The sequence below is a fragment of the Lepidochelys kempii genome, unplaced genomic scaffold (genome assembly GCF_965140285.1).
Source record: "Lepidochelys kempii isolate rLepKem1 unplaced genomic scaffold, rLepKem1.hap1 scaffold_96, whole genome shotgun sequence".
In the NCBI taxonomy this organism is placed as follows: domain Eukaryota; kingdom Metazoa; phylum Chordata; order Testudines; family Cheloniidae; genus Lepidochelys; species Lepidochelys kempii.
The window spans coordinates 260,167-285,271 of NW_027621940.1; the positions used below are offsets into that span (position 1 = coordinate 260,167).

Genomic DNA, 25,105 nt, shown 5'->3' on the forward strand with positions numbered 1-25,105 from the left:
ATGCGTTACCTAGGGAGGTGGTAGAATCTCCTTCCTTAGAGGTTTTTAAGGTCAGGCTTGACAAAGCCCTGGCTGGGATGATTTAACTGGGAATTGGTCCTGCTTTGAGCAGGGGGTTAGACTAGATGACCTTCTGGGGTCCCTTCCAACCCTGATATTCTATGATTCTATGATTCTATGAGAGCACCACCGGTTGGGGGGATCTGCCCTGTTTCCTGACACCTTCCCTGAGCCCGGCACTCCCAGTGGAGCCGCTCCAGAGAGAGCGGGACGAACTGAGCCCTGCAAAATCAACCTAGAAGGACATTTCTCCCCTCCAGGGCGTTCCCACCCGCCTGGACAGCTGGGTTAGCCACGGCCTCTCCTTCCCACAGCCCTCCTTCCCCAGGGGAGCTCAGCCAGCCGGTGCCTTTCCACAGGCCACGGGCCTTGCCTTTGGGGAGGGGGTCTAGGTAGGACTCCTGGGTTCCATTCCCTGGCCCTGCAAGGGGAGAGGGGTCCAGTGGTTAGAGCAGGGGGCTTGGGAGCCAGGACTCCTGGGCTCTATCCCTGGCTTTCAGAAGGGAGTATGGTCTGGTGGGTTACAGGGTGGGGTACTGGGAGTCAGGACTCCCGGGTTCTCTTCCTGCCAGCATCACTTGTGCACAGATAAGGGTGGGGGGGGCGGTACAGGACGGTCAGGGGATAAGGAGCTAGGGGGGTACTTTCCCCACAACTCGCTTTATTCAGCCAATGCACAAAAGGAATCCGCAATCTCCCCCAAAGAGAAGCAGCAGCCCGTGGCTGCTGAAGGGAGGTGCACTGCAGCCCGGCACGGAGCAGAAGGGGAGGATGCCAGGCCGGGGCTCAGGGCTCCCCGATGCCTCCACCGGCCCTGGGAGCTGGGTAGCACTTGGCCTGGCTCAGGATCTCCGGCACGCCCTGGGCGTATTTCTTCACCAACGCTCTCTTCACGCAGGCGCCAGGGGAGCCACATCCAGCCGCAGTCATCCTCAGTTTGATGTCACCTGGACAGGGGAGAGACGTGATCGGGGGCTCCCAATTCTCCCCCCCGACCCTCATGAGGTCTCTCACACACTCCCCTCCCAGCAGGACTGCACCCGGCTCTGCAGGCAGAATGGGGTCTAGTGCTCAGAGCAGGGGGCCTGGAACAACGTGAGAACATAACAGAGGAACGGCCCTCCTGGGCCACCCCAAAGATCCATCTAGCCCAGTATCCTCTGGCCAATGCCAGGTGCCCCAGAGGGAATGAACAGAGCAGGGAATCATCCAGTGATCCATCCCCTGTCGCCCATTCCCAGCTCCTGGCAAACAGAGGCTAGGGCCACCTTCCCTGCCCATCCTGGCTAATAGCCACAGATGGACCTGTCCTCCAGGAACTTCTCTAGTTCCTGTTTGAACCCTGTTATAGTCTGCACCTTCACAACTTCCCCCGGCAATGAGTTCCACAGGTTTCTTGTGCGTTGTGTGAAGCAGTACTTCCTTTGGTTTGTTTTATACCTGCTGCCTGTGGTGACCCCTCGTTCTTATGTTAGGAGGAGTAAATAACACTCCTTCTCTACTTCCTCCACACGCTTCAACCTCGATCGTATGCCCCCTTAGCCGTTTCATTTCAAGGTGAAGTTACTGAGACATGAGAGGATTTTATCGCATGACAGCTCACTTTGTTTAAGAGCCTTTGGTGAGGCATGCTTTCTGAAAATCTAAGTACACTATATCCACGGGATGCCCCTTGTCCACACGCTTGTTGACCCCCTCAGAGAATTCTAGTACACTGGTGAGGCGTGATTTCCCTTTACCAAAACCATGTTGACCCTTCCCCAACAAATTATGTTCATCTATGTGGCTGACAGTTCTCTTTTTTCCTATAGTTTCAATGAGTTTGCCCAGTACCGAAGTCAGACTTATTGGCCTGAAGTTGCCGGGATCACCTCTGGAGCCCTTTTTAGAAAATTGGAGTGTCATTAGCCGTCCTCCAGCCAGTTGAGACAGAAGCTGATTTAAATGGTAGGTTACAAACCACAGTTCGTTGTTCTGTAATTTGACGTTTGAGTTCCTTCCGAACTCTTGGGCGAATCCCATCTGGTCCTGGTGACTTATTACTGTTTAATTTATCAATTTGTTGCAAAAACTCCTGTAATGACTCCTCAATCTGGGACAGTTCCTCAGATTTGTCACCAAAACGGAATGGCTCAGGTATGGGAATCTCCCTCCCAGCCTCAGCCGTGAAGACCGATGCACAGAATACATTTACTTTCTCTGCAGTGGCCTTATCCTCCTTGGGTGCTCCTTTGGCATCTCAGCAAGTAGGACTCCAGGGTTCTCTCTGCAACTCTGCCAGGGGAGTGGAGTCTAGTGGGTCAGAGCAAGGGGGGCTGGGACTGAGCCAGGACACCTGGGCTCCACCTTGTACTCTGTGTTCAGACCCCGCCCCCATCTGGAGAACTTATCCAGTGTTAATATCCCAGATTCCTCAACATAATGGTCCTCGGCGCCGGTGCAGACCAAGAGCTCCTTCTCCTTCTCCTTCCAGCCATCTGCCCCCATTTTGAAGAATGACGGGCACTGCCGGCCGTTGGGGACAGAGCTCACACTTGGCACTGACAACAGTCAGACACACACAGTCAGCCAGGGGTGGGGATTCACCACACGCTGGGCTCGATCCCAGCTACGGGAAGGGAGTGGGGTCTAGTAGTTAGAGCAGGGGGGCTGGGAGCCAGGACTCCTGGGTACTCTCCAGGCAGGTATGGCCAGAGCACGGCTCTAGGTTTGCAGCAGACACACACCTGGGATGGCCCCGGCGTTGCAGCCGTCGGTGTCACAGCAGGCGATGTTCACCCGCACGGTGACATTGTGCGGGTAGGTGAGCGAGAAGGGGCCGGGCTCACAGTTCTTGGGCTCCAGGCACGATTTACCCGTGTAGGAGAAGGAGTTTCTCTCTGTGGAAGGGAAACAGAGCATCACCTCTGAGCTCCCCAATGGACCCCCAGCTGCTCCATCCTCCCCTTTTGTTCCATCCACCCCACCCCCAACTAATCTCATCTTCCCCCCCCATCCCCGATAAAATCCTCTCTTCTGTCTGATCCTGGGCCCACAGTCACCCACTGCAATTCCCTTCTCATCCCATCCCCCGTCTATGACATTACCTTTCCAGACGGAGCAGTCCCTGCTCCTGGAGAGGAGCACAGTCTATTGTTTAGAGTAGGGGGAGGGGCTGGGAGCCAGGACTCCTGGGTTCGACTCCTGGCTTCAGGAGGACAATGGTGTCTACACTTAGTAGGAATCTTCTTTCACTCACCCAGCCTGAACTCAGCCACGACAGTGACGCAGGTCCCTTCCGAAGGGCCCAGAGCTGCAGGGGGCCGGCGCATGATTGCTCTTCAGACGCACACACCTCGCATTGCAGGGTGCTCCCTGGAGGTTGGAAAAATCCCTTCTCAGTACAAACCGCGGCTCCCCACCCCTCCCCAGGCAGTGCCCGTGGGCAAAATACCACCACCAACCAACTGTGGGAGTTGTTACCACCAATGCCTCCTCACTGAACGTGTGGGCAGGCAGATCTTGGAGAAATGCCACCTGCTTTTGCAGCAGTTCTGCCCAGTTCCATTTAACTCTCCGGATGGGGAAAGGCATCTTGCTAGCTGGTCATTTGTATCTTACTCAAAACCACAGACAAGTCTGTTTCCTGCCTGAGTGTCTGTGGCTAGAATACATTTTCACCTGCTGACGTGGCTATCTGGGGTGCAGGTTGTGCCTGCGAACAAACCCCACACGTCTGTGCAAACAGAAAAAAAAGAATTTGGCTGCTCTGAAGAGGTGTTTCTGCCTGTGAACCTTTGCGGTGAACCTTTCACACACACACACATTCACACACACACACCCCGCTGTCACTCTCTGCTCCAGGCCTCTGCCTGGGATTGTTTAGTCTGCAGAAGAGAAGAATTAAGGGGGATTTGATAGCTGCTTTCCACTTCCTGAGAGGTGGTTCCAGAGTGGATGGTTCTAGACTATTCTCAGTGGTGGAAGAGGACAGGACAAGGAGTAATGGTCTCAAGTTGCAGTGTGGGAGGTTTAGGTTGGATATTAGGAAAAACTTTTTCACTAGGAGGGTGGTGAAACACTGGAATGTGTTACCTAGGGAGGTGGTAGAATCTCCTTCCTCAGAAGTTTTTAAGGTCGGGCTTGAGAAAGCCCTGGCTGGGATGATTTAATTGGGGATTGGTTCTGCTTTGAGCAGGGGGTTGGACTAGATGACCTCCTGAGGTCCCTTCCAACCCTGATATTCTATGATTCTATGATTCTAATTACCCTGTAAAGTATCTACCATCCTGATTTTCCAGAGGTGATTCCTTTACTTCTATTAAAGGTCTTCTTGTAAGGAAACTGAATGCTTTTTCATCGTTCTAAGATCCAAGGGTGTGGGTCTGTGGTCACCTATGCAATTGGTGAGGATTTTTACCAAACCTTCCCCAGGAAGTGGGGTGCAAAGGTTGGGAGGATTTTGGGGGGAAAGACATGTCCAAACTACGTTTCCCAGTAAACCCAGTTAAAGTTTGGTGGTGGCAGTGGAAATCCCGGGGCAAAGGATAAAATTAATTTGTAGCTTGGGGAAGTTTTAACCTAAGCTGGTGAAAGTAAGCTTACGAGGTTTTCATGCATGTCCCCACATCGGTACCCTAGAGTTCAGAGTGGGGAAGGAAACTTGACATACTGCATTCCAGCCGAGTTATTTTGTAATGGTGGAAATGAGAAAGGAAGCAATTTGTCAGCAGCAGTGTGGCCGTGACATTGTCCATTTTTATGGATGGTTTTGTGAGCAAGTCGTTTTTAGGTGAGGGGAAACTTGGGGTACCCAAGACACATCAGACTGCTGCAAGGGGTACAGCTGTCTGGAAAGGTCGAGTGTCACTGGCCTAGATCAAAGGCATAGCAAAGGTAGAACACTGTGTTTGGAGTTTCGATTTCATGAAAACCAATGGACCATCGTATGGATTTCCTTTCCCTGTCTCCTGTTTAATAGAATAACAACCATTCACCCTGAGCACAGCCCTGGGACTCACTGACCCAGCAAAGACGCCCGGCGATGCTAATGAAGAACTTTAGCACCAGAAAAGTGTCGACTCCAAAGCCGGGGACCATCCTGTCCTGTCAACTCTCTTCTTCCGAATTTGATTGGCCAAGTTCACCCTTGCCACTGATGCCTTCACACCTCCATCATGCATGCAAAAATTCTGGACTGGCTGAAGAGATCCCATGATCGTTAACTCTTTGCTGTCTAGAGCTTGGGAGAGTTACAGTTCAGTCAGTGAACATAAGTTTTTAATTGAAGGAGGAGAGAAAGAAAACCAATTCATCCACTTTGGTTTTTTCCAGAGCTTTCCTCTGGAAACATCACTTCAACCTCCAAATGCCTTCCCTCGCTTTTGCCAGGGTCCCAGGTGGGAGGAAGGGAACATTATCCCCAATCTTATAAACAGGGAAACTGAGGCAGAAAGAGGCAGTGTCAGACTCAGAGCCACGAATACAGCCAAGGAGTCAGATTTCAGAGTAGCAGCCGTGTTAGTCTGTATCCCCAAAAAGGACGGGAGTACTTGTGGCACCTTAGAGACGAACCAATTTATATGAATTTGTTAGTCTCTAAGTTGCTACAAGTACTCCTGTTCTTTTAAGCAAGGAGTCCTAATTGCTGCTGGCTTCCAGCCTATTCTAGACCCACCCCCTCCCTGACTTGGGGATAGAACCCAGGAGTCCTGGCTCCCAGAAATCAGACCATGTGAGTCAGTGCAATGGTGCAACAGTGTCCCCTCCTGGCCAAGCAGGGCGCGGTCCCGGCTCACCCAGCTCAGCGCGGCCCTCACGCTAGTCCCTGTGCCCAGGAATCTGCAAAACCCTCTCTGCTGCTCAGCCCTTTTCTCCCTGCACTCCTTGGGCCAGCGTGGGGTACATACACCCCAGAAGAGACCCCCCCACTCCCTCCCAGAGCCTGGGAATGATCCCAGGAGTCCTGGCAGGAATCTCAGTGCAGGGGGCAGGGGAACATTTCCAAGTAGGATGACAAGGGTGGGGGACGGTTTTCCTGGCTCCTGAGAATTGTCTGTGATTTCCAAACGTTTCCTGCTCCTCATCGGTGCTCGGCTCCCTGTGCCTAGGGGCGGATGGGACTCCCCTGTGACCAGGTGAGCAGACAGCAGGCAGAGGGGTTGGGGCGCCCACATGGTGGCCGGGCATTTTCTGCAGTGACCAGAGCAGGCAGGCAGGCAGGTTCAGAGTATCAGAGAACCATAGAAGATCAGGGTTGGAAGAGAGCTCAGGAGGTCATCTAGTCCAAACCCTGCTCAAAGCAGGACCAACCCCAACGAATTCATCCCAGCCAGAGCTGTGTCAAGCTGGGCCTTAAACACTTCAAAGGATGGAGATTCCACCCCCTCAGAAACGACTCAGAAGAACGCAGACCGCAACAAACATCGATATGATGCTAGAGTGCGTTCCCAGGAACTCCAGCCGGGGGACAGAGTCCTGCTGCGAAATTTGGGTATTGCCGGCAAACACAAGATAGCTGACGGATGAAAGGCAATACCTTACCTGGTGATGGAAAAGCTGGGAGATCTGCCAGTCTACAAGATCAAACCTGAAGACGGTCCAGGGCAAATAAAGACAGTGCATAGAAACCTTTTGCTCCCTGTGGGGGAATTGGTAAGCACCCCTTATGAGATGGGCCATGACAGGGCAGTCGGCCAGAACAGAAGAGCTAGACCAAAGCTGCCATCCAACACAGACAGCGGGACCCGGGCAGCTAACTTACCCCTATTCTGCACATCTGAGAGTGAGTCTGAGGAGGAAGACACAACCCTGGTGTATCCTGGGATGGAGACAAGATTTCAGTCTCGATCAGCTGAACGAAATGAAAGTTCTCCCTCTTCCGCCCTAAACCCCATAGCGGAATTATTTAGGCCCATTTCCGACACCCCTGTGCTGCTGATGACACACACAGGTTATTGGACAGTGGACACACAGGTAGAGGATGTCCTGGGCACCTTGGACCCTCCAGCGTTAGAACTAGGAGTGCAGGGGCCTATGCCAGTAGCCAAGGGACCCTCAAAGGAAGCCTCTCCATCCATCACTCAAGAGGATGTTCCCCCTACCTCGGCAACAGAGATTCTCAATAGACGAGACAAGGTGATAAGACCAGTAAAATGGTTAACTTATGATGCACCTGGGGTGACTAGTGAGGAGCCAATACATTTAGCACACAGGATTGTGGAAGCTCAAGTGGGCTTCCTGAGGCCCTTTGGAGGAAACCAATGAGTTGGTATAAAGGGAGTGTGATTTGTCGGGACGACAAATTCTCGGCTGGGGGGAGGATGTAAGCAGAGCCAGGATGAGCTCCACCCTGACATCTGGTGGTGAGGTGTGGCAAGTTGTGGAAAAGAACTTCAGGGGCCGATCTCATTTGCATAGGCACATCCACCCCGCCTAGAATGAGGCCATAGCTGCCCAAATGGTCACTTTGGCTGTTGTGGGATCCCCAGTGTCTCTGTTATTGGGGCAGGAAGAATAACTTGCTATTACCCTGATTATGGGAACTGTGCTTGGAACTGTACTTGGCCATTTGTTATGATGGAGGGACTCACCATCAACAAAGTAGCAGTCGCTAGGGAAGGGACATGGGTGCCAAAACTCTGTGACTGGAGAGAGGCTTGAGACAGGTATTAGTACCTGGTGGTGTGGGCCCGAAACACCAGTTGCACCTCTGTCTGTCTCTCTCCACTGTGGAATGTCAGAGCTAATTTTGGGTCTATTAAGAGTCTTGCTACAGGTACTGTGCTGAATTCACTTTGGCCTTATGGTGCACCAGCACTAAGGCTCCCACTACTTTGAGCTGGAATCACTGAGCGCTGTGTCAAGTAGTGGGGAGCCGGAAGATCTAGAGTGCAGCGGTGCTGATCGTGGACAGGCTGGCGGAGCCGTTTGTGAGACAGCGAGGCGAGCTGTGCGGAGCGGAGCTGTTCGTGAGACGGCGAGCTGTGCAGAGCGGAGCCGTTCGTGGCGGAGCGGAGCCGGTCGTGGTGGAGTGGAGCGGAGCCCTGTGGGGCAGTCAGCTTCAGGTCACGTAAGGTGCCCCTTACCTCTTTCCCCCACACACAGGCACATTTTTAGCCAGACTGGGGAGTAACACTCTGCAGATGAACTTTTGAACTCTGGGGCTGGACTTTTTGGACTTTGGGTGATTTGTGGATTGCTGGACTCAAGACGTTTGGGTTCTGGGACTCAAGAACCCGAGGGAAAGGATGTGGCCCAATTTGCTGGGGTGGGTCTTTGCTCATGGTTTGGTTAATGAACACTAGTTGTGGTGTTTTCCCAATTTAATGCTGATGTCGTTTACCTCATGTTATTAAAGATTCTCTGCTACACCGAGACTCTGTGCTTGCAAGAGGGGAAGTATCGCCTCTTTGAGGTGTCCAGGGGGTGTGTAAGATTTTCCCAGGTCACTGTGTGGGGGCTCGAGCCAGTTTTCCATTTGCTTTGATGAGAGGGAACCCCTGTGTACTGAACCCGGCCCTTGCTGCTATCAACTTGGCCTGGCAGAAGGGTTACATATGCATCATCACCTTTGGAACTGTGCGCTAGGAACGTGTAGTCCCGGAACTCTTTGCCAATAAAGGTCTTAACAAACATTGAAAGACATTCGTCACCCTTAAATTCCCAGGATTTTTCTGGCTTTAGGGACATCGCAAAAATGTAATTGGGCACATGCAACCCAGTCTCCTGCGTACATTGAAAATCATAAAAAATATACTTTTCTGAGGATTCGGGCTTCCTAAGGCTGTCCATAAAACAGAGGTGACTGTCTATATCTCCAACGACCAAACCCTGACCCTGCTTACAGTGCCTCCCTTTACACCGGTGCCGCTTGTCCACGTACGACGGACACTGATCACACAAAGTTTTAGACAGGCATTCAACTGGTTTTTTTTGATGCACAGTTGACATGTCTGTCTAAACACTCTTTGGGCCGACAAAACAGTCTACAGCTAGGACACCTCAGGAGCACCCCCACGCCAGAACCCCATAGTAATGTTCATCATGCAACAGGATGAAATAAGTCTTAGGGTAAAACCCCAGCCACCTTTCACTGCATACAGCACCACCTCCTAAATGCTGTTCAAACTTTGCTACGTCACTGAGCAGAACCTTCTCTGGATCTGACCACCCCAGTTTCTCATGCAACTTTCTAGCCTCTGCTAACAATTCCGCATCCGTAGGTTTATGACCGGCCATGACGGACAAGAGCCCACCCGCAAAACATAGAAATTGGTACCAGTGTAAGTCAGCTCTACTAAACATTGTCTCTTTTTTGGAATAATTTGACTACTAAGGATAGAATTTAAAACTCTTCGAGCGCCCCCACCCCTATTTTTTACAACTGTCACAATGAGGCGCAATGTCCCATCGACATGCAATTCTCTATCGCTCTGTAGCAGCTTTGAGGTCTGGTTTAAGAAATCCTCAGCGGACAGCTCATCCCTACTTCTTCTGACTGAAAACAAAGGGTCAGTTCAATGACAGCTCTCTAAACATAACTGTACATAATCATCAGGGCCTACCCTACCATTAATGTCATCGAGAACTAGCTGTATCCCTCTGTGTATGGCTTCAACAACCTCTTCAGCTTCAGCTGAATTTATTTCCTCAAGATTGACAAAACAAAACTCCTCACAATACACTGACCCCCCAAATCTAGGTAATTCACGTTGCCAACTTCTCACTCTCTCCATATAGATCTCTGCATTTTCAGGGTTACTTGGGGGTTCCTCTACAGAACCATCAGTGGCATCTTCTACATCCCATACTAATTGAGAGTCAGACTCTGAGACGCCTCTGTGAGGGTCATTGGGAGTAGATGGGGCCCCCGTCTAGAGAGCCCTCTGGGGAATTTTCTAAACCAGAGTCTGATTTCGCCTCCCCATTTTCAGACATGCCAGTTGATGCCCCCTACCGGAGGCTCTCATCTTTTTGGGTTTTTTTCCTCATTACCTCTTTAGCCCTTTTTAAAATTTTTACAGCGACCCTGGCCTGGAACTTTTTGGCAGCCATCTGTTTATCCCCCAAGCGCTGTCCGCCCTTTTGTTTACACATGAGCTGACGTGCACCCTTCAGGGTACCCCTTTCCACACCTAGTCATGCCTGATCAGAGCCACCCTTTCCAGACCCCCTTTCTTTTAGGCCCCCTGAGGATTCAGCATCCATCAGTTTTCTGAACAAAGCGTCATATTTTTTCCAAGTCTTTTGAGAATGCCGTTGTTTTAGACCCCCCGAGGATACAGCGTCCATCAGTTTTCTGAATGAAGCATCAAACTCTTCCAAAATACGAGAATATGGGGGATCTGTGACAAGCTTATGGTTTTGGGAGAATGGCTTATCAATCCTTGGTTTTTTGTTCACAACCCCGAGAGCGCCTGCTCCGGGTTTGGAATGTGTGTGTTTCTGGGCACATTCAGAGCCCCTAGCGTGCGCGCTCTGGGTTTGTGAACGTGGGCGTTTTCGCTCACAGTTTTCTCAGGGCTCGGTGTGGCGGTGGCCGCTGAGGAACTGGAGTTGTGTTTGCATGGATGTTTTTTACCAGAGTGTTTGTTTTGTCCTTGGCTTTGACGTAAATGAGGTTTGGACTGGCCTGATGCTTCATCTGCTCTCTTGTGCTGTTTTGCCTTGTTAAAGGTCTCAAAGCAGATTCCTGGTTCTTTGGTGGTTCTCGGGGTTGTGTCCTGGTAGCTCCCACTACAGCCTTGTCAGAAGGGCTGCACCTGACTGATTGGGACGGGGGGAAAAATGCATTTTGTACAAAAACGTAACTTTGCCAGCTTTCTCACCCACACCTATGTATTTACTTAAAATACAAAACCTCATAAATTAACCAGACTGTCAAGGTTCCTCCCCCACTCTGAACTCTAGGGTACAGATGTGGGGACCTGCATGAAAAACCTCCTAAGCTTATCCTTACCAGCTTAGGTCAAAACTCCCCCAAGGTACAAAATATTCCACCCGTTGTCCTTGGACTGGCCGCTACCACCACCAAACTAATACTGGTTACTGGGGAAGAGCTGTTTGGACGCGTCCTTCCCCCCAAAATACTTCCCAAAACCCTGCATCCCACTTCCTGGACAAGGTTTGGTAAAAAGCCTCACCAATTTGCCTAGGTGACTACAGACCCAGACCCTTGGATCTTAAGAACAATGAACAATCCTCCCAACACTTGCACCCCCCCTTTCCTGGGAAATGTTGGATAAAAAGCCTCACCAATTTGCATAGGTGACCACAGACCCAAACCCTTGGATCTGAGAACAATGAAAAAGCATTCAGTTTTTTACAAGAAGACTTTTAATAAAAAATAGAAGTAAATAGAAATAAAGAAATCCCCCCTGTAAAATCAGGATGGTAGATATCTTACAGGGTAATTAGATTCAAAAACATAGAGAACCCCTCTAGGCAAAACCTTAAGTTACAAAAAAGATACACAGACAGAAATAGTTATTCTATTCAGCACAATTCTTTTCTCAGCCATTTAAAGAAATCATAATCTAACACATACCTAGCTAGATTACTTACTAAAAGTTCTAAGGCTCCATTCCTGGTCTATCCCTGGCAGAAACCAGCATACAGACAGACACAGACCCTTTGTTTCTCTCCCTCCTCCCAGCTTTTGAAAGTATCTTGTCTCCTCATTGGTCATTTTGGTCAGGTGCCAGCGAGGTTACCTTTAGCTTCTTAACCCTTTACAGGTGAGAGGAGCTTTCCCCTGGCCAGGAGGGATTTCAAAGGGGTTTACCCTTCCCTTTATATTTATGACACAGACTAATAAGCAAAATATATTTACCCAGCTTCATCCATCCATCCGTCACTGATACTGATGAATTTTTCTTTTCAGTTGTCTCTTTCCTTTTTCTTTTGAGGTTGTTTACCCCCTCACGTTTTGACCGTACTGTAAAGCAAACAACATTCTAATAAGACACATGAAACTATCTAGTAAACTTTAAAATCAAAAAATATTCATTAGGGTGTTTTTTCTATTTAAAAAAGTCATAGCTTTAAAACAAAATAATCCATTTCAGGGTGTACAACCAACACAGGTTTTGAGTTTATTTCTACCACTTTAAAAACAACCCCCACAAATATATATATATATATAATACATTTTAAAATACATCTCATTTTGCAAAGTAAAAACCCTGTTAATTGGAAACACACCATCACCATCACTTTGTAGACATATACTTTTTAAAAACCACCTATGTTTTACACATACACACACACACAGAGCAGTTTAAAACCCTGTTTGCAACAAAATACTTTTCAATAAAACCACATGCTTTTAAAGAGACCCCTGGTTGTTCTGTCCCCCGCCCCAGCCATGTGTGCTTGGAGCCTTTGGGTTAAAAAACAAGCCAAAATGTTAGTTAGTATTAGCCCCCAAATCCCTATTCATCCTATGTAATACCTGAAGTTATTAAGCAAAACTACAGTTAAAATGTTTTTTTTTTTACCTTGGCCTGGTGATGAACTGCAACTTAAAGTTACTGGCTCCATGCTAAACAGATCACACTGCAATAAAGATAGGCACCATTATTTACTAAGACAGCATGGCCAAAGCATGGCATTATCTAATAAATATATATTTTTTTCAGAGTTAAAAACAGGGAACATACCTCCTCTTGCAGTCCAGCAGCAATTCAAGAGAGTTTCTGTTGAAAGAGAAAGTCTCCAAGCTATCTGAGGTTTTTAGACCATCCTAACTCTTTTGTTTCAAAATAGTTAGCAGGTTGATTGGATCACCCCTCCCTAGCATTCCCTTTTGTGATCTGGGGGGAATAAGTTTTCTGCACAATTGGCCTGCTTTTCTTTTTTAAGTTCAAATACATATTTTTCCCCCACCCCTGTAGGGCCTTCTTACAATAACCGTTTCAAGTGAGAGACCCTTTGCAGATATCAATGAATGTCTTGGGGCTTGTGTTTTTTGTTGTTGTTGTTTTTTTTAAACATGTGTCTTTCATGCTTAAAGTTGGGTGGGGTGGGGGTGCTTTCTAGAAAAAGTGCCCCATGGCCTTCACCCCACTCCTGGGTCATATTTAAACTGGCCTATAGCGTTCTGCCAACTCCAGGGGTTATATTTAAACTGTCCAATAGCATCTGCGAACTCCTGAGGTTTTATTTCATTTCATATTAATCAGAACTCACCATCCTCACCCACCCATCTCCCTGACGATGGGTGCACCCCCCCCCCCGCATCAAAATTAACCCTATGGCCACAAGGGTGAGTAATCACAGTCACTCTGGCTATTCAGTGAGGGGGGTGGTTAAACCCATTCAGTTCAACAGGATAAGTCAGCTCTATTGTCCTCAACCACATGTCTGAACAATCCCTGTTTGTTTTATTGTAAACACGTTTTTAGGATATTTTTTCCCCTTCCACAACATACATTTCAGCTTTTTTTTTTTGCTGTCAGTGGGTCTTTCTCTTACACAAAAGACACAAGAGCGAGGTGCTCACAAACAATTTTTTATTTAAAAGACATACAGCTCCTTTAAAACAAACCACAATACTCCATTAAAAAAAAAAAGAAAGAAAGAAAGAAAGAAAACCTTTAAACTCCCTTAAGGGCCAGAGCCGTTTTAACAGAAATACAGAGAGTCACAAAGCCCTTTTCAATAGATTTTATTTTGAATTTACAGCTACCAAGTTTTATATCGCATGTTTGGCCCCTCGCCATTTTCTAACTTAATCCTTATAGATTTCTTACAAATAGCCATTTTCTTAAGCAGGGTTCTGTAACATTTTGTGCGGACCAGCTGGTCAATATAATTGTCTAAGCAGGCATCTTCCGGTTTGGCCATTTTCTTTAAAACACAGCCAGGGTCTCCACTGAATTGCACAGCATTTATCAAGGTCACCCCTTGCGCTAAATGTTCTTGGGTTAGACACAGACAGTGCGTAGCATAACCTATGGCAATCACAGTGGTTAATAAGCTTTCCAAACCCAGCTCAGCACACAGGCCCTGGAGCTGGCAGTTTATATCCACTGAAGTCCAAGTCACACAGTCATGGTGCCGCTGGCCTGGCACATCTATGACACAGCCCTCAAAATCTTCAAAAAGCTTTTCCCTGAGACAGTGATTAAGAACAGCATAAACAGCAACGCGTACAATAGTCCGCATGACTTTTTTACGCTCACGACGTGACACTGGCTCAGTCAGTTCCATGCCAAGCCTCCTCCTAAACTCCTCCTAGCCGTCATCCTCGGAGTCCTCTTCAACATTTTGTATCGGCGTTGAGCAAAAACAAGGGGGGCCCAGTTCATCCTTGCCGCTTGGTGCAACGCTGTCCAGGGTCTCCGGGTCCTCTAGAACGGCATCATCGAGCTGTCGAGAGATTTTTTTCAAAAAAGGAACAGCGTAAGCACCCCACTGCTTGGTTTTTGATTTACACAATCCCTGGTTCCTAGCCCCCCATTACACACCCCCACCCCGACCGTCACCTCTTAAACATTCATTTACCTGAGCCACATCCTTTGCAGTCACCTTGTCTGCCCGTAACTCCCCCAAGCCATGATCACCTTCCACCTCTCGGGGGGTGGACAACAAGAGGCCATCACGCTCATCACGGTGCCTCACAAGCAGCCGGGTTTCGGGGTCCCGTGTGTGCATCAACGGTTGGGCCAAAGGGCTCCCCTCAGTTGCCCCCGTCTCCTCCTTGGAACTCTTGCTGATGTAACGCTTTCTCTGCGGTTTGTCGAAGGCCCTTGGGGCTAAAACAAAGTCCGAAGTTCCCACAGGGGTGGTGAAGGAGTCCATGTTTCCACGATTTCTAAAACACGAGCTCTTGGTAAAAGACAGCCTCTTCTGCCCGACGCTGGGACTTATGGGGTGATGGTGCTGCGTTCTGATTGGCAGAGGGGGTCATATGCCCCTCTTCTGGGCGGTTCACCCCATCCCAGAACCTGCCCTATTTTGGTCAAATCTGCTCTCGGGGCGGCCTGATTGGCAGACGTTGGTGGGAGGAGGAGTTGTTAGAGGGGTCACACTAATCATTTCCAGATGGGTCACCCTGCCCCCGGAACTCATCCTGATTGGTCAGATCTCCTCTTGGTCCTATAGGGACAAAACCCCTCCTGATTGGTAGAGGGTGGGAGGAGGAGTTGTTAGAGGGGTCACAAGACCCACTTCCGGGGAGGACATACTGCCCTGAAACTCGCCCTGATTGGTCAAATCTCCTATTGGGGGAAGTCCTACTGGGGCAAAACCTCTCCTGGTTGGTAGAGGGCAGTGGGAGAACTTGTTAGAGGGGTCACATGACATACCTTGCTTCCGGTCTTGTGGCAGCCTTGACCCCGGAAGTAATACCCCATTGGGGTGGGACTTCCGGTGGGAGCCAGAGGTCAAGGGCTAAGTGGTCAAGGGGCGGAGTTAGGGTTTGATTGACTGTAGGGCCATTATACTACTAACCTCACTGGCACCTGACCAAAATGACCAATGAGGAGATAAGATACTTTCAAAAGCTGGGAGGAGGGAGAAAAACAAAGGGTCTGTGTCTGTCTGTGTGATGCTTTTGCTGGGGACAGAACAGGAATGGACTCTTAGAACTTAGTAACAGGTTTCAGAGGAACAGCCGTGTTAGTCTGTATTCGCAAAAAGAAAAGGAGGATTTGTGGCACCTTAGAGACTAACCAATTTATTTGAGCATAAGCTTTCGTGAGCTACAGCTCACTTCATCGGATGCATACTGTGGAAACTGCAGCAGATATTATATACACACAGAGATCATGAAACAACACCTCCTCCCACCCCACTGTCCTGCTGGTAATAGCTTATCTAAAGTGATCATCAAGTTGGGCCATTTCCAGCACAAATCCAGCACAGTGATCCATCCCCTGTCGCCCATTCCCAGCTTCTGGCAAACAGAGGCTAGGGCCACCATCCCTGCCCTATAGCCACAGATGGACCTGTCCTCCAGGAACTTCTCTCGTTCCTGTTTGAACCCTGTTATAGTCTTCGCCTTCACAACATCCCCCGGCAATGAGTTCCACAGGTTGACTGTGCGTTGTGTGAAGCAGTACTTCCTTTTGTTTGTTAAAAACGTGCTGCCTGTGGTGACCCCTCGTTCTTATGTTAGGAGGAGTAAATAACACTTCCTTATTTCCTTCCTCCACACCCTTCAACCTTCTCTAGACCTCGATCATATCCCCCTTAGCCGTCTCTTTTCCAGGCTCAATAGTACCACTCTTATTAATCTCTCCTCATATGGCAGCCGTTCCATCCCCCTCATCATTTTCGTTGGGCTTTTCTGAAGCTTTTCCAATTCCCTTATCTCTCTTCTGAGAGGGGGCGACCACATCCGCATTCAGTGTTCTACTTGTGGGCATCCCATGGATTTATATTGAGGCAACACGCTCTTTTCTGTCCTATTCTCTGTCCCTTTATGAATGATTCCCAGCATTCTGTTCACTTCTTTCACGGCTGCTACAAATGGAGTGGATGATTTCAGAGAACTCTCCACAATGACTGCAAGATCTTTCTTGAGTGGTAAAATTGACCCATCATTGTATATGTCTACTTGGGATAACGTTTGCCCATGTGCATTACTTTGCATTCATCAACATTGAATTTCATCTGCCGTTTTGTTGCCCAGTCACCCTGTTCTGAGAGACCCTTTAGTACCTCTTCACAGTCTGCTTTGGACTTCACTATCTTGAGTAGCTTTGTATCTTCTGCAAATTTTCCCACCTCACTATTTACCCTTTTTTCCAGAACATTTCGGAATATGGTGAATAGGACTGGGCCCAGTGCAGATCCCTGGGGGACTCCCACTATTTACCTCTCTCCCTTCTGAAAACTGACCATTTCTTCCTACCCTTTTTTCCCTATCTTTTAACCAGTTACTGAGCCATGAGAGGATTTTATCCCATGACAGCTCACTTTGCTTAAGAGCCTTTGGTGAGGGACGCTTTCTGAAAATCTAAGTACACTATATCCACGGGATCCCCCTTGTCCACACGCTTGTTGACCCCCTCAGAGAATTCTAGTACATTGGTGAGGCGTGATTTCCCTTTACCGAAACCATGTTGACCCTTCCCCAGCAAATTATGTTCATCTATGTGGCTGTCAGTTCTCTTCTTTCCTATAGTTTCAATGAGTTTGCCCAGTACCGAAGTCAGACTTATTGGCCTGTTGTAGCTGGGATCACCTCTGGAGCCCATTTTAGAAATTGGCGTCTCATTAGCCATCCTTCAGCCATTTGGGACAGAAGCTGATTTAAATGGTAGGTTACAAACCACAGTTAGTAGTTCTGTAATTTGACGTTTGAGTTCCTTCCGAACTCTTGGGCAAATCCCATCTGGTCCTGGTGACTTATTACTGTTTAATTTATCAATTTCTTGCAAAAACTCCTGTAATGACTCCTCAATCTGGGACAGTTCCTCAGATTTGTCACCAAAACAGAATGGCTCCGATTTGGGAATCTCCCTCCCAGCCTCAGCCGTGAAGACTGATGCAGAGAATTCATTTACTTTCTCCGCAGTGGCCTTATCCTCCTTGGGTGCTCCTTTGGCATCTCAGCAAGTAGGACTCCAGGGTTCTCTCTGCAACTCTGCCAGGGGAGTGGAGTCTAGTGGGTCAGAGCAAGGGGGGCTGGGACTGAGCCAGGACACCTGGGCTCCACCTCGTACTCTGTGTTCAGACCCCGCCCCCATCTGGAGGACTTACCCAGTGTTAACACCCCATAATCCTCAACACAATGGTCCTCGGCGCCGGTGCAGGCCAAGAGCTCCTTCTTCTTCTGCCAGTGATCTGCCCCCGATTTGAAGAATGACAGGCACTGCCGGCCGTTGGGGACGGAGCTCACAGTTGGCACTGAGAACAGTCAGACACACACAGTCAGCCAGGGGTGGGGAGTCACCACACCCTGGGCTCAATCCCAGCTCAGGGAAGCGAGTGGGGTCTAGTGGTTAGGGATGGGGGCTTTGGGCTGGCACCCAGGACTCCTGGGTTCTCTCCAGGCAGGTGTGGCCAGAGCAGGGCTCTAGGCTTGCAGCAGACACACACCTGGGATGGCCCCGGCGTTGCAGCCGTCGGTGTCACAGCAGGCGATGTTCGCCCGCACAGTGACATTGTGCGGGTAGGTCAGCGAGAAGGGGCCGGGCTCACAGTTCTCGGGCTCCAGGCACGACTTACCCGTGTAAGAGAAGGAGTTTCCCTCTGTGGAAGGGAAACAGAGCATCACCTCTGAGCTCCCCAATGGACCCCCAGCTGCTCCATCCTCCCCTTTTGTTCCATCCACCCCACCCCCAACTAATCTCATCTTCCCTCCGACCCCCGATAAAATCCTCTCTTCTGTCTGATCCAGGCCCCACAGCCACCCACTGCAATTCCCCATCTCATCCCATCCCCCGTCTATGACATTACCTTTCCAGACTGGGCAGTCCCTGCTCCTGGAGAGGAGCAGAGTCTATTGGTTAGAGTAGGGGGAGGGGCTGGGAGCCAGGACTCCTGGGTTCCACCCCTGGCTTCAGGAGGACAATGGTGTCTACACTTAGTAGGAATCTTCTTTCACTCACCCAGCCTGATCTCTGCCATGACAGTGATGCAGGTCCCTTCCGAGGGGGCGCAGGGCTGCAGGGGGCCGGAGCACGATTGCTCTCTGGACGCACACACCTCGCATTGCAGAGCGCTCCCTGGAGGTTGGGAAAATCCCTTCTCAGTACAAACCCCGGCTCCCCACCCCTCCCCAGGCAGTGCCCGTGGGCGAAATACCACCAAGAACCAAGAGGTGGCGCTGTGGGAGTTGTTACCACCAATGCCTCCTCACTGAACGTGTGGGCAGGCAGATCTTGGAGAAATGCCACCTGCTTTTTCAGCAGTTCTGCCCAGTTCCATTTAACGCTCCGGATGGGGAAAGGCATCTTGCTAGCTGGTCATTTGTATCTTACTCAACACTGCAGACAAGTCTGTTTGCTGCCTGAGTGTCTGTGGCTAGAATTCATTTTCATCTTCTGACGTGGCTATCTGGGGTGCAGCTTGTGCCTGCGAACAAACCCCACACGTCTGTGTAGGCAGAAAAACAAGAATTCAGCTGCTCTGAGGAGGGGTTTCTGCCTGGCTTTGCGGTGAACTTTTCACACACACACACACACACCCCGCCGTCACTCTCTGCTCCAGGCCTCTGCCTCTCAGAGTTACGTCAGCTCAGCCACACTCGACTTCAGCCCACTTTTCATCGCTAATCCTGCCAATTCTCTTCTTCAGAATATGATTGACGCTTGTTAAGACTCTGGATAGATGGCTGTGTGCCTCCAGCAAGTGATCCCAGGAGCATGAACTCTTTCCTCTCCAGAGAGTGGGGGCCTTAGAATTCATAATGTGAGCATAAGGCTTTTTAAGAAAGAAAGAAAGAAAGAAAGAAAGAAAGAAAGAAAGAAAGAAAGAAAGAAAGAAAGAAAGAGAAAAATTTTCCCACTTTGGTTTTTTTCGAGTTTTCATGTGGAAGCATCAATTAAACCTCAGAACGCCTTCCCCTGCCCCTTCTATGTCCCTAGATGGTAGCAAAGTGATCTTATCCCCATCTAAGAAATAGGGAAACTCAGGTAGAAAAAAGATGTGTTCAATTCAGGGTTAGAAGAAAGATAACAGCCGAGAAGTCCTCACTCCTGACACCCAGCCCACTCTAACCCACGAGACCCCACTCCTCTTTCCGAGCCACGGACAGAACCTGGGAGTCCTGATTTGCAGCCATCTCTGCTCAAACTCACTACACCCCAGCCCTCTTCCACAGCTGGGGAATGAACCCAGGAGTCCTGGCAGGAATCTCAGTGCTGGTGGGCAGGGGAACATTTCCAAGCAGGATTACAAGTGGACGGGGGTGGTGCTCCTCATCAGGATGACCCCAAGCCTGGGCGAGAGCTGGAGGAGGAATGAGAAGAAGGAAGGACAGACGGACTCAGACCCGCTGGCCAGACCCCTAGCGTTGGCTGTGGGAGTCCCAAGCTCCAATCCCTGCTCTCCCCGAGTCAGCCGGGGGACGTGGCCCCGGGTTTTCCTCTCACTGCTTTTACCCACAAATTCCATCCTGACCCCAGAATCCGCTATCGACAGCGGTACGTTCCCCAAGTAAATTCCCGACCCCCCCACCCGGCTCCCTGTGCCCGGGGACGGACGGGACTCACCTGTGGCCAGGAGAGCGGACAGCAGGCAGAGGGGCAGAGCCACCCACATGGTGCCCGGGTGTTTGCTGCAGTGAGCAGAACAGCGAAGAAGGATCTGGCTGTGGTTTTATCCGGCAGGATGGCAAATACCTGCCCCTTGGGGGATCGGCTGGGGCTGCCCCATGACATCCTGGTGGACCCGGAGATGGGAGATTTCACAGCCTTGCATGTGACACTGGCTGATCAGGTGATGCCAATGTGTACTGATGCCAATTCCCTTGTGCATTAGTGGAGATCAGTGGTTCTCAGCCAGGGGTCCGTGTACTCCAGGGGTACACACAGGTCTTCCGGGGGGTACATCAGCTTATCTTGATGTTTGCCTCATTTTACAACAGGCCAGATATAAAGCACTAGTGAAGTCAACGCGAGCTAAAATTTCCTGACACAATGACTTGTTTGTGCAGCTCTATGTACTGTCCACTGAAATGTAAGTGCAATATTTATATCCCAGTGGAGTTATTTTATAATTACACAGTGGAACTGAGAAAGGAAGCTATTTGTCAGTCACGATGTGGCCGTGACACTTATGTATTTTTAGAATAACATAAGAAAGGACCTGTCATAAATATAAAGGGAAGGGGAACCACCTTTCTGTCCCCGGTGCTGTAAAATCCCTCGTGGCCAGAGGCAAAACACTTTCACCTGTAAAGGGTTAAGAAGCTAAGGCAACCTTGCTGGCACCTGACCCAAAATGACCAATGAGGAGACAAGATACTTTCAAATCGGGAGTGAGGGAAACAAAGGGACTGCTTGTCTCTGTGATCTTTTGCTTGGAACAGCTCAGGAATGGAGTCTCAGAACTTCTGTTAGTTAGTAAGTAATCTAGCTAGAAATGTGTTAGATTTCCTTTTGTTCAATGGCTGGTAAAATAAGCTGTGCTGGAGGGAATGAATATTCCTGGTTTGGTGTCTTTTTGTAACTTAAGGTTTTGCCAAGAGGATTCTCTATGTTTTGAATTTGATTACCCTGGAAGGTATTTACCATCCTGATTTTACAGGGGTGATTCTTTCACCTTTTCTTTCATTCAAATTCTTCTTTTAAGAACCTGTTTGCTTTTTCATTGTTCTGAAGATCCAAGGGTTTGGGTCTGTGTTCACTTGTACAAATTGGGGAGGATTCTTATCAAGCCTTCCCCAGGAAAGGGGGTGTAGGACTTGGGGTGATATTTTGGGGGAAGACGTCTCCAAGTGGGCTCTTTCCCTGGTCTTTGTGTAAGACGCTTGGTGGTGGCAGCGTACGGTTCAAGGACAAGGCAAAGTTTGTACCTTGGGGAAGTTTTTAACCTAAGCTGGTAAGAATAAGCTGAGGGGGTCTTTCCTGCGGGTCCCCACATCTGTACCCTCGAGTTCAGAGTGGGGAAGGAACCCTGACAGGGCCACACTGGGTCAGACCAAAGGTCCATCTAACCCAGTATCCTGTCTTCCGACAGTGGCCAATGCCAGCTGCCCAGAGGGAATGAACAGAACAGGTAATCAAACATCAAGTGTTCCATCCCCTGTCATCCATTCCCAGCTTCTGGCAAACAGAGGCTAAGGACACCATCCCTACCCAGCCTGGCTAATAGCCATTGATAGCCCTATCCTCCATGAATTTATCTAGCTCTTTTTTGAACCCAGTTTACTTTTGGACTTTGCACATTCCTCTGGCAAGGAATTCCACAGGTTGATGGTGCATTATGTGAAAAAACACTTCCCTTTGTTTTTTTAAACCTACCGCCTCTTAATTTCATTTGCTGGCCCCTAGTTCTTATGTTATGAGAAGGAGTAAATAACACTTCCTTATCTACTTTCTCCACACCACTCATGATTTTCTAGACCTCTCTCCTATCCCCCCTTGTCCGTCTCTTTTCCAAGCTGAAAAGTCCCACTCTTATGAATCTCTCCTCACGGAAGCTGTTCCATCCCCCTAATAATTTTATGACCCTTTCCTGAATCTTTTCCAATTCCGATATCTCTTTTATACGCTGGGGTGACCACATCTCCACACAGTTTTCAAGAATGGGAGTAGCATGGATTTATATAGGGGCAATATGACATTTATTGTCTCATTATCTCTCCCTTTCTTAATGATTCCCAACATTCTGTTCTCTTTTTTGACATGCACTGCGTACTGTGAACTATCCACTGTGACTCCAAGATCTCTTTCTTGACTGGGAACAGCTAATTTAGACTCCATGTCTGGTTTTGGAAGCAAGTAGCTTTAAGTGAGGGGAAACTTGGGCTATGCAAGACACATCAGACTGCCACAAGGGGTACAGCGGTCTGGAAAGGTCGAGAGCCCCTGGCCTAGATCAAAGGCATGGCGAAGGTAGACCAGTGTGTTTGGAGTTTCGATTTCATGAAAACCAGTGGGCCGTGGTATGGTTTTCCCTTCCCCGTCTGCTGTTTTAGCGGAGTAACAACCATTCACCCTGAGCACAGCCCTGGGACTCACTGACCCAGCAGAGACGGTGGAGGGATGCTAATCAGGAACTTTAGCACCAGGAAAGTGCTGAGTCCAAAGGCAGGGGCCATCGTGTGTGCTGACCAACGCGTTCCTCCCTCCCCGCATCGAAGGCAAAGCCCACGTGGGTGGGGGCCCTGCCAGCTTGTTCTCTGGGAGAAGAAGCTGTAAGGATGGATTCAGGGAAGGATCCTGCCTCGCTGGGCTGGCTGGACTCTTACAGGGACCGGAACCGGATGCAAAGCGGGGATCCCTGGAGACGGATTGGGGGCACCTGAAAAGACTTGGGAGAATGGCAGGTTCTTCCATCACTGCCACCGTTTGGAATTACAGACTGCGACTCACCCGGGCATGAATTTTACCTGCTTTAACCCCTTGTGACCCTCATTCCCTTTCCTTAGCTCACGACCCTTTAGCGAGTTTCCTACAGACCTGGCTGCCAGCGTTGCCTTTGGTGGAGGATCTGGGGTCCCGTGGCTCTGGGGTAAGTGACTGGTCTCCTGGGGCTGGGAACAACCTGGGTGGGCTGGTTTGGGGTGTACGTGACCTTTCCTCACAAAGTCCGGCTTGTCTGAGAGTCTCTGAGGGGACTGGCTGTGACTCCGGGGTCAGACGGGGGCAGCAATCCAGGAGTTCACACTGGGTGAAATCTGCTCACAGAGCACCACCGGTTGGGGGGATCTGCCCTGTTTCCTGACACCTTCTCTGAGCCCGGCACTCCCAGTGGAGCCGCTCCAGAGAGCGGGACGAACTGAGCCCTGCAAAATCAACCTAGAAGGACATTTCTCCCCTCCAGGGCGTTCCCGCCCGCCTGGACAGCTGGGTGAGCCACGGCCTCTCCTTCCCACAGCCCTCCTTCCCCTGGGGAGCTCAGCCAGCCGGTGCCTTTCCCCGGCAATGGGCCTTGCCTTCCGGGAGGGGGCCTAGGCAGGACTCCTGGGTTCCATTCCCTGGCCCTGCAAGGGGAGAGGGGTCCAATGGTTAGAGCAGGGGGCTTGGGAGCCAGGACTCCTGGGCTCTATCCCTGCCTTTCAGAAGGGAGTGGGGTCTGGTGGGTTACAGGGTGTGGTACTGGGAGTCAGGACTCCCGGGTTCTCTTCCTGCCAGCATCACTCGTGCACAGATAGGGGCGGGAGGCGCCCGGTAGGGGGCGGTCAGGGGACAAGGAGCAAGGGGGGTGCTTTCCCCAGAACTCGCTTTATTCAGCCAATGCACAAAAGGAACCCGCAATCCCCCCAAAGAGAACCACCAGCCGGAGGCTGCTGAAGGGAGGTGCACTGCAGCCCGGCACACAGCAGAAGGGGAGGATGCCAGGCCGGGGCTCAGGGCTCCCTGATGCCTCCACCGGCCCTGGGAGCTGCGTAGCACTTGGCCTGGCTCAGGATCTCCGGCACGCCCTGGGCGTATTTCTTCACCAACGCTCTCTTCACGCAGGCGCCAGGGGAGCCACATCCACTCGCAATCATCCTCAGTTTGATGTGACCTGGACAGGGGGAGAGACGTGATCGGGGGTTCCCAATTCCCCCCACCCCCGCGACCCTCATGAGGTCTCTCACACACTCCCCTCCCAGCAGGACTGCACCCGGCTCTGCAGGCAAACTGGGGTCTAGTGCTCAGAGCAGGGAGCCTGGAACAACATGAGAACAGAAGAGGAATGGCCCTCCTGGGTCACCCCAAAGGTCCATCTAGCCCAGTATCCTCTGGCCAATGCCAGGTGCCCCAGAGGGAATGAACAGAACAGGGAATCATCCAGTGATCCATACCCTGTCGCCCATTCCCAGCTTCTGGCAAACAGAGGCTAGGGCCACCTTCCCTGCCCATCCTGGCTAATAGCCGCAGATGGACCTGTCCTCCAACAACTTCTCTAGTTCCTGTTTGAACCCTGTTATAGTCTGCGCCTTCACAACTTTCCCCGGCAATAAGTTCCACAGGTTTCTAGTGCATTGTGTGAAGCAGTACTTCCTTTGGTTTATTTTATACCTGCTGCCTGTGGTGACCCCTCGTTCTTATTTTAGGAGGAGTAAATAACACTTCCTTATTTCCTTCCTCCACACCCTTCAACCTTCTTTAGACCTCGATCATATCCCCCCTTAGCCGTCTCTTTTCCAGGCTCAATAGTACCACTCTTATTAATCTCTCCTCATATGGCAGCCAATCCATCCCCCTCATCATTTTGGTTGGCATTTTCTGAAGCCTTTCCAATTCCAATAGATCTTTTTTGAGACAGGGCGACCACATCCGTCCGCAGTGTTCAAGCTGTGGGCGTCCCATGGATTTATATTGAGGCAACACGATCTTTGGGGTTAGATCTCTGTCCTATTCTCTGTCCCTTTATGAATGACTCCCAGCATTCTGTTTGCTTTTTTGACGGCCACTGCACATGGAGTGGATGATTTCAGAGAACTCTCCACAGTGAC

The 25,105-nt window shown here is 50.0% G+C and overlaps 1 protein-coding gene across 1 annotated transcript; it reads right to left on the bottom strand.

Moving 5' to 3' along the window:
• Positions 1 to 724: 724 nt before the first annotated feature.
• LOC140904827 (phospholipase A2 inhibitor and Ly6/PLAUR domain-containing protein-like) lies at positions 725 to 22,759 on the bottom strand. Its single transcript, XM_073327154.2, has 6 exons — positions 22,680 to 22,759; positions 20,208 to 20,305; positions 18,603 to 18,719; positions 18,091 to 18,243; positions 17,752 to 17,898; positions 725 to 1,007 (listed from the first exon to the last, which is right to left on the bottom strand). Exons 1-6 carry the CDS (start codon positions 22,757 to 22,759, stop codon positions 847 to 849), a joined length of 756 nt encoding a protein of 251 aa, XP_073183255.1. The 3' UTR covers positions 725 to 846.
• Positions 22,760 to 25,105: the final 2,346 nt, after the last annotated feature.

Excerpts from the sequence above, each read along its gene's own strand:
- LOC140904827 (XM_073327154.2), bottom strand. The coding sequence starts at position 22,759 with ATGGCCCCTGCCTTTGGACTCAGCACTTTCCTGGTGCTAAAGTTCCTG. Across the intron at positions 18,244-18,602 it reads CATGGCAGAGATCAGGCTGG|AGGGAAACTCCTTCTCTTAC; the intron begins GTGAGTGAAAGA and ends TCCCTTCCACAG. Across the intron at positions 1,008-17,751 it reads TTATGGGGTGTTAACACTGG|GTGACATCAAACTGAGGATG; the intron begins GTAAGTCCTCCA and ends TCCCCTGTCCAG.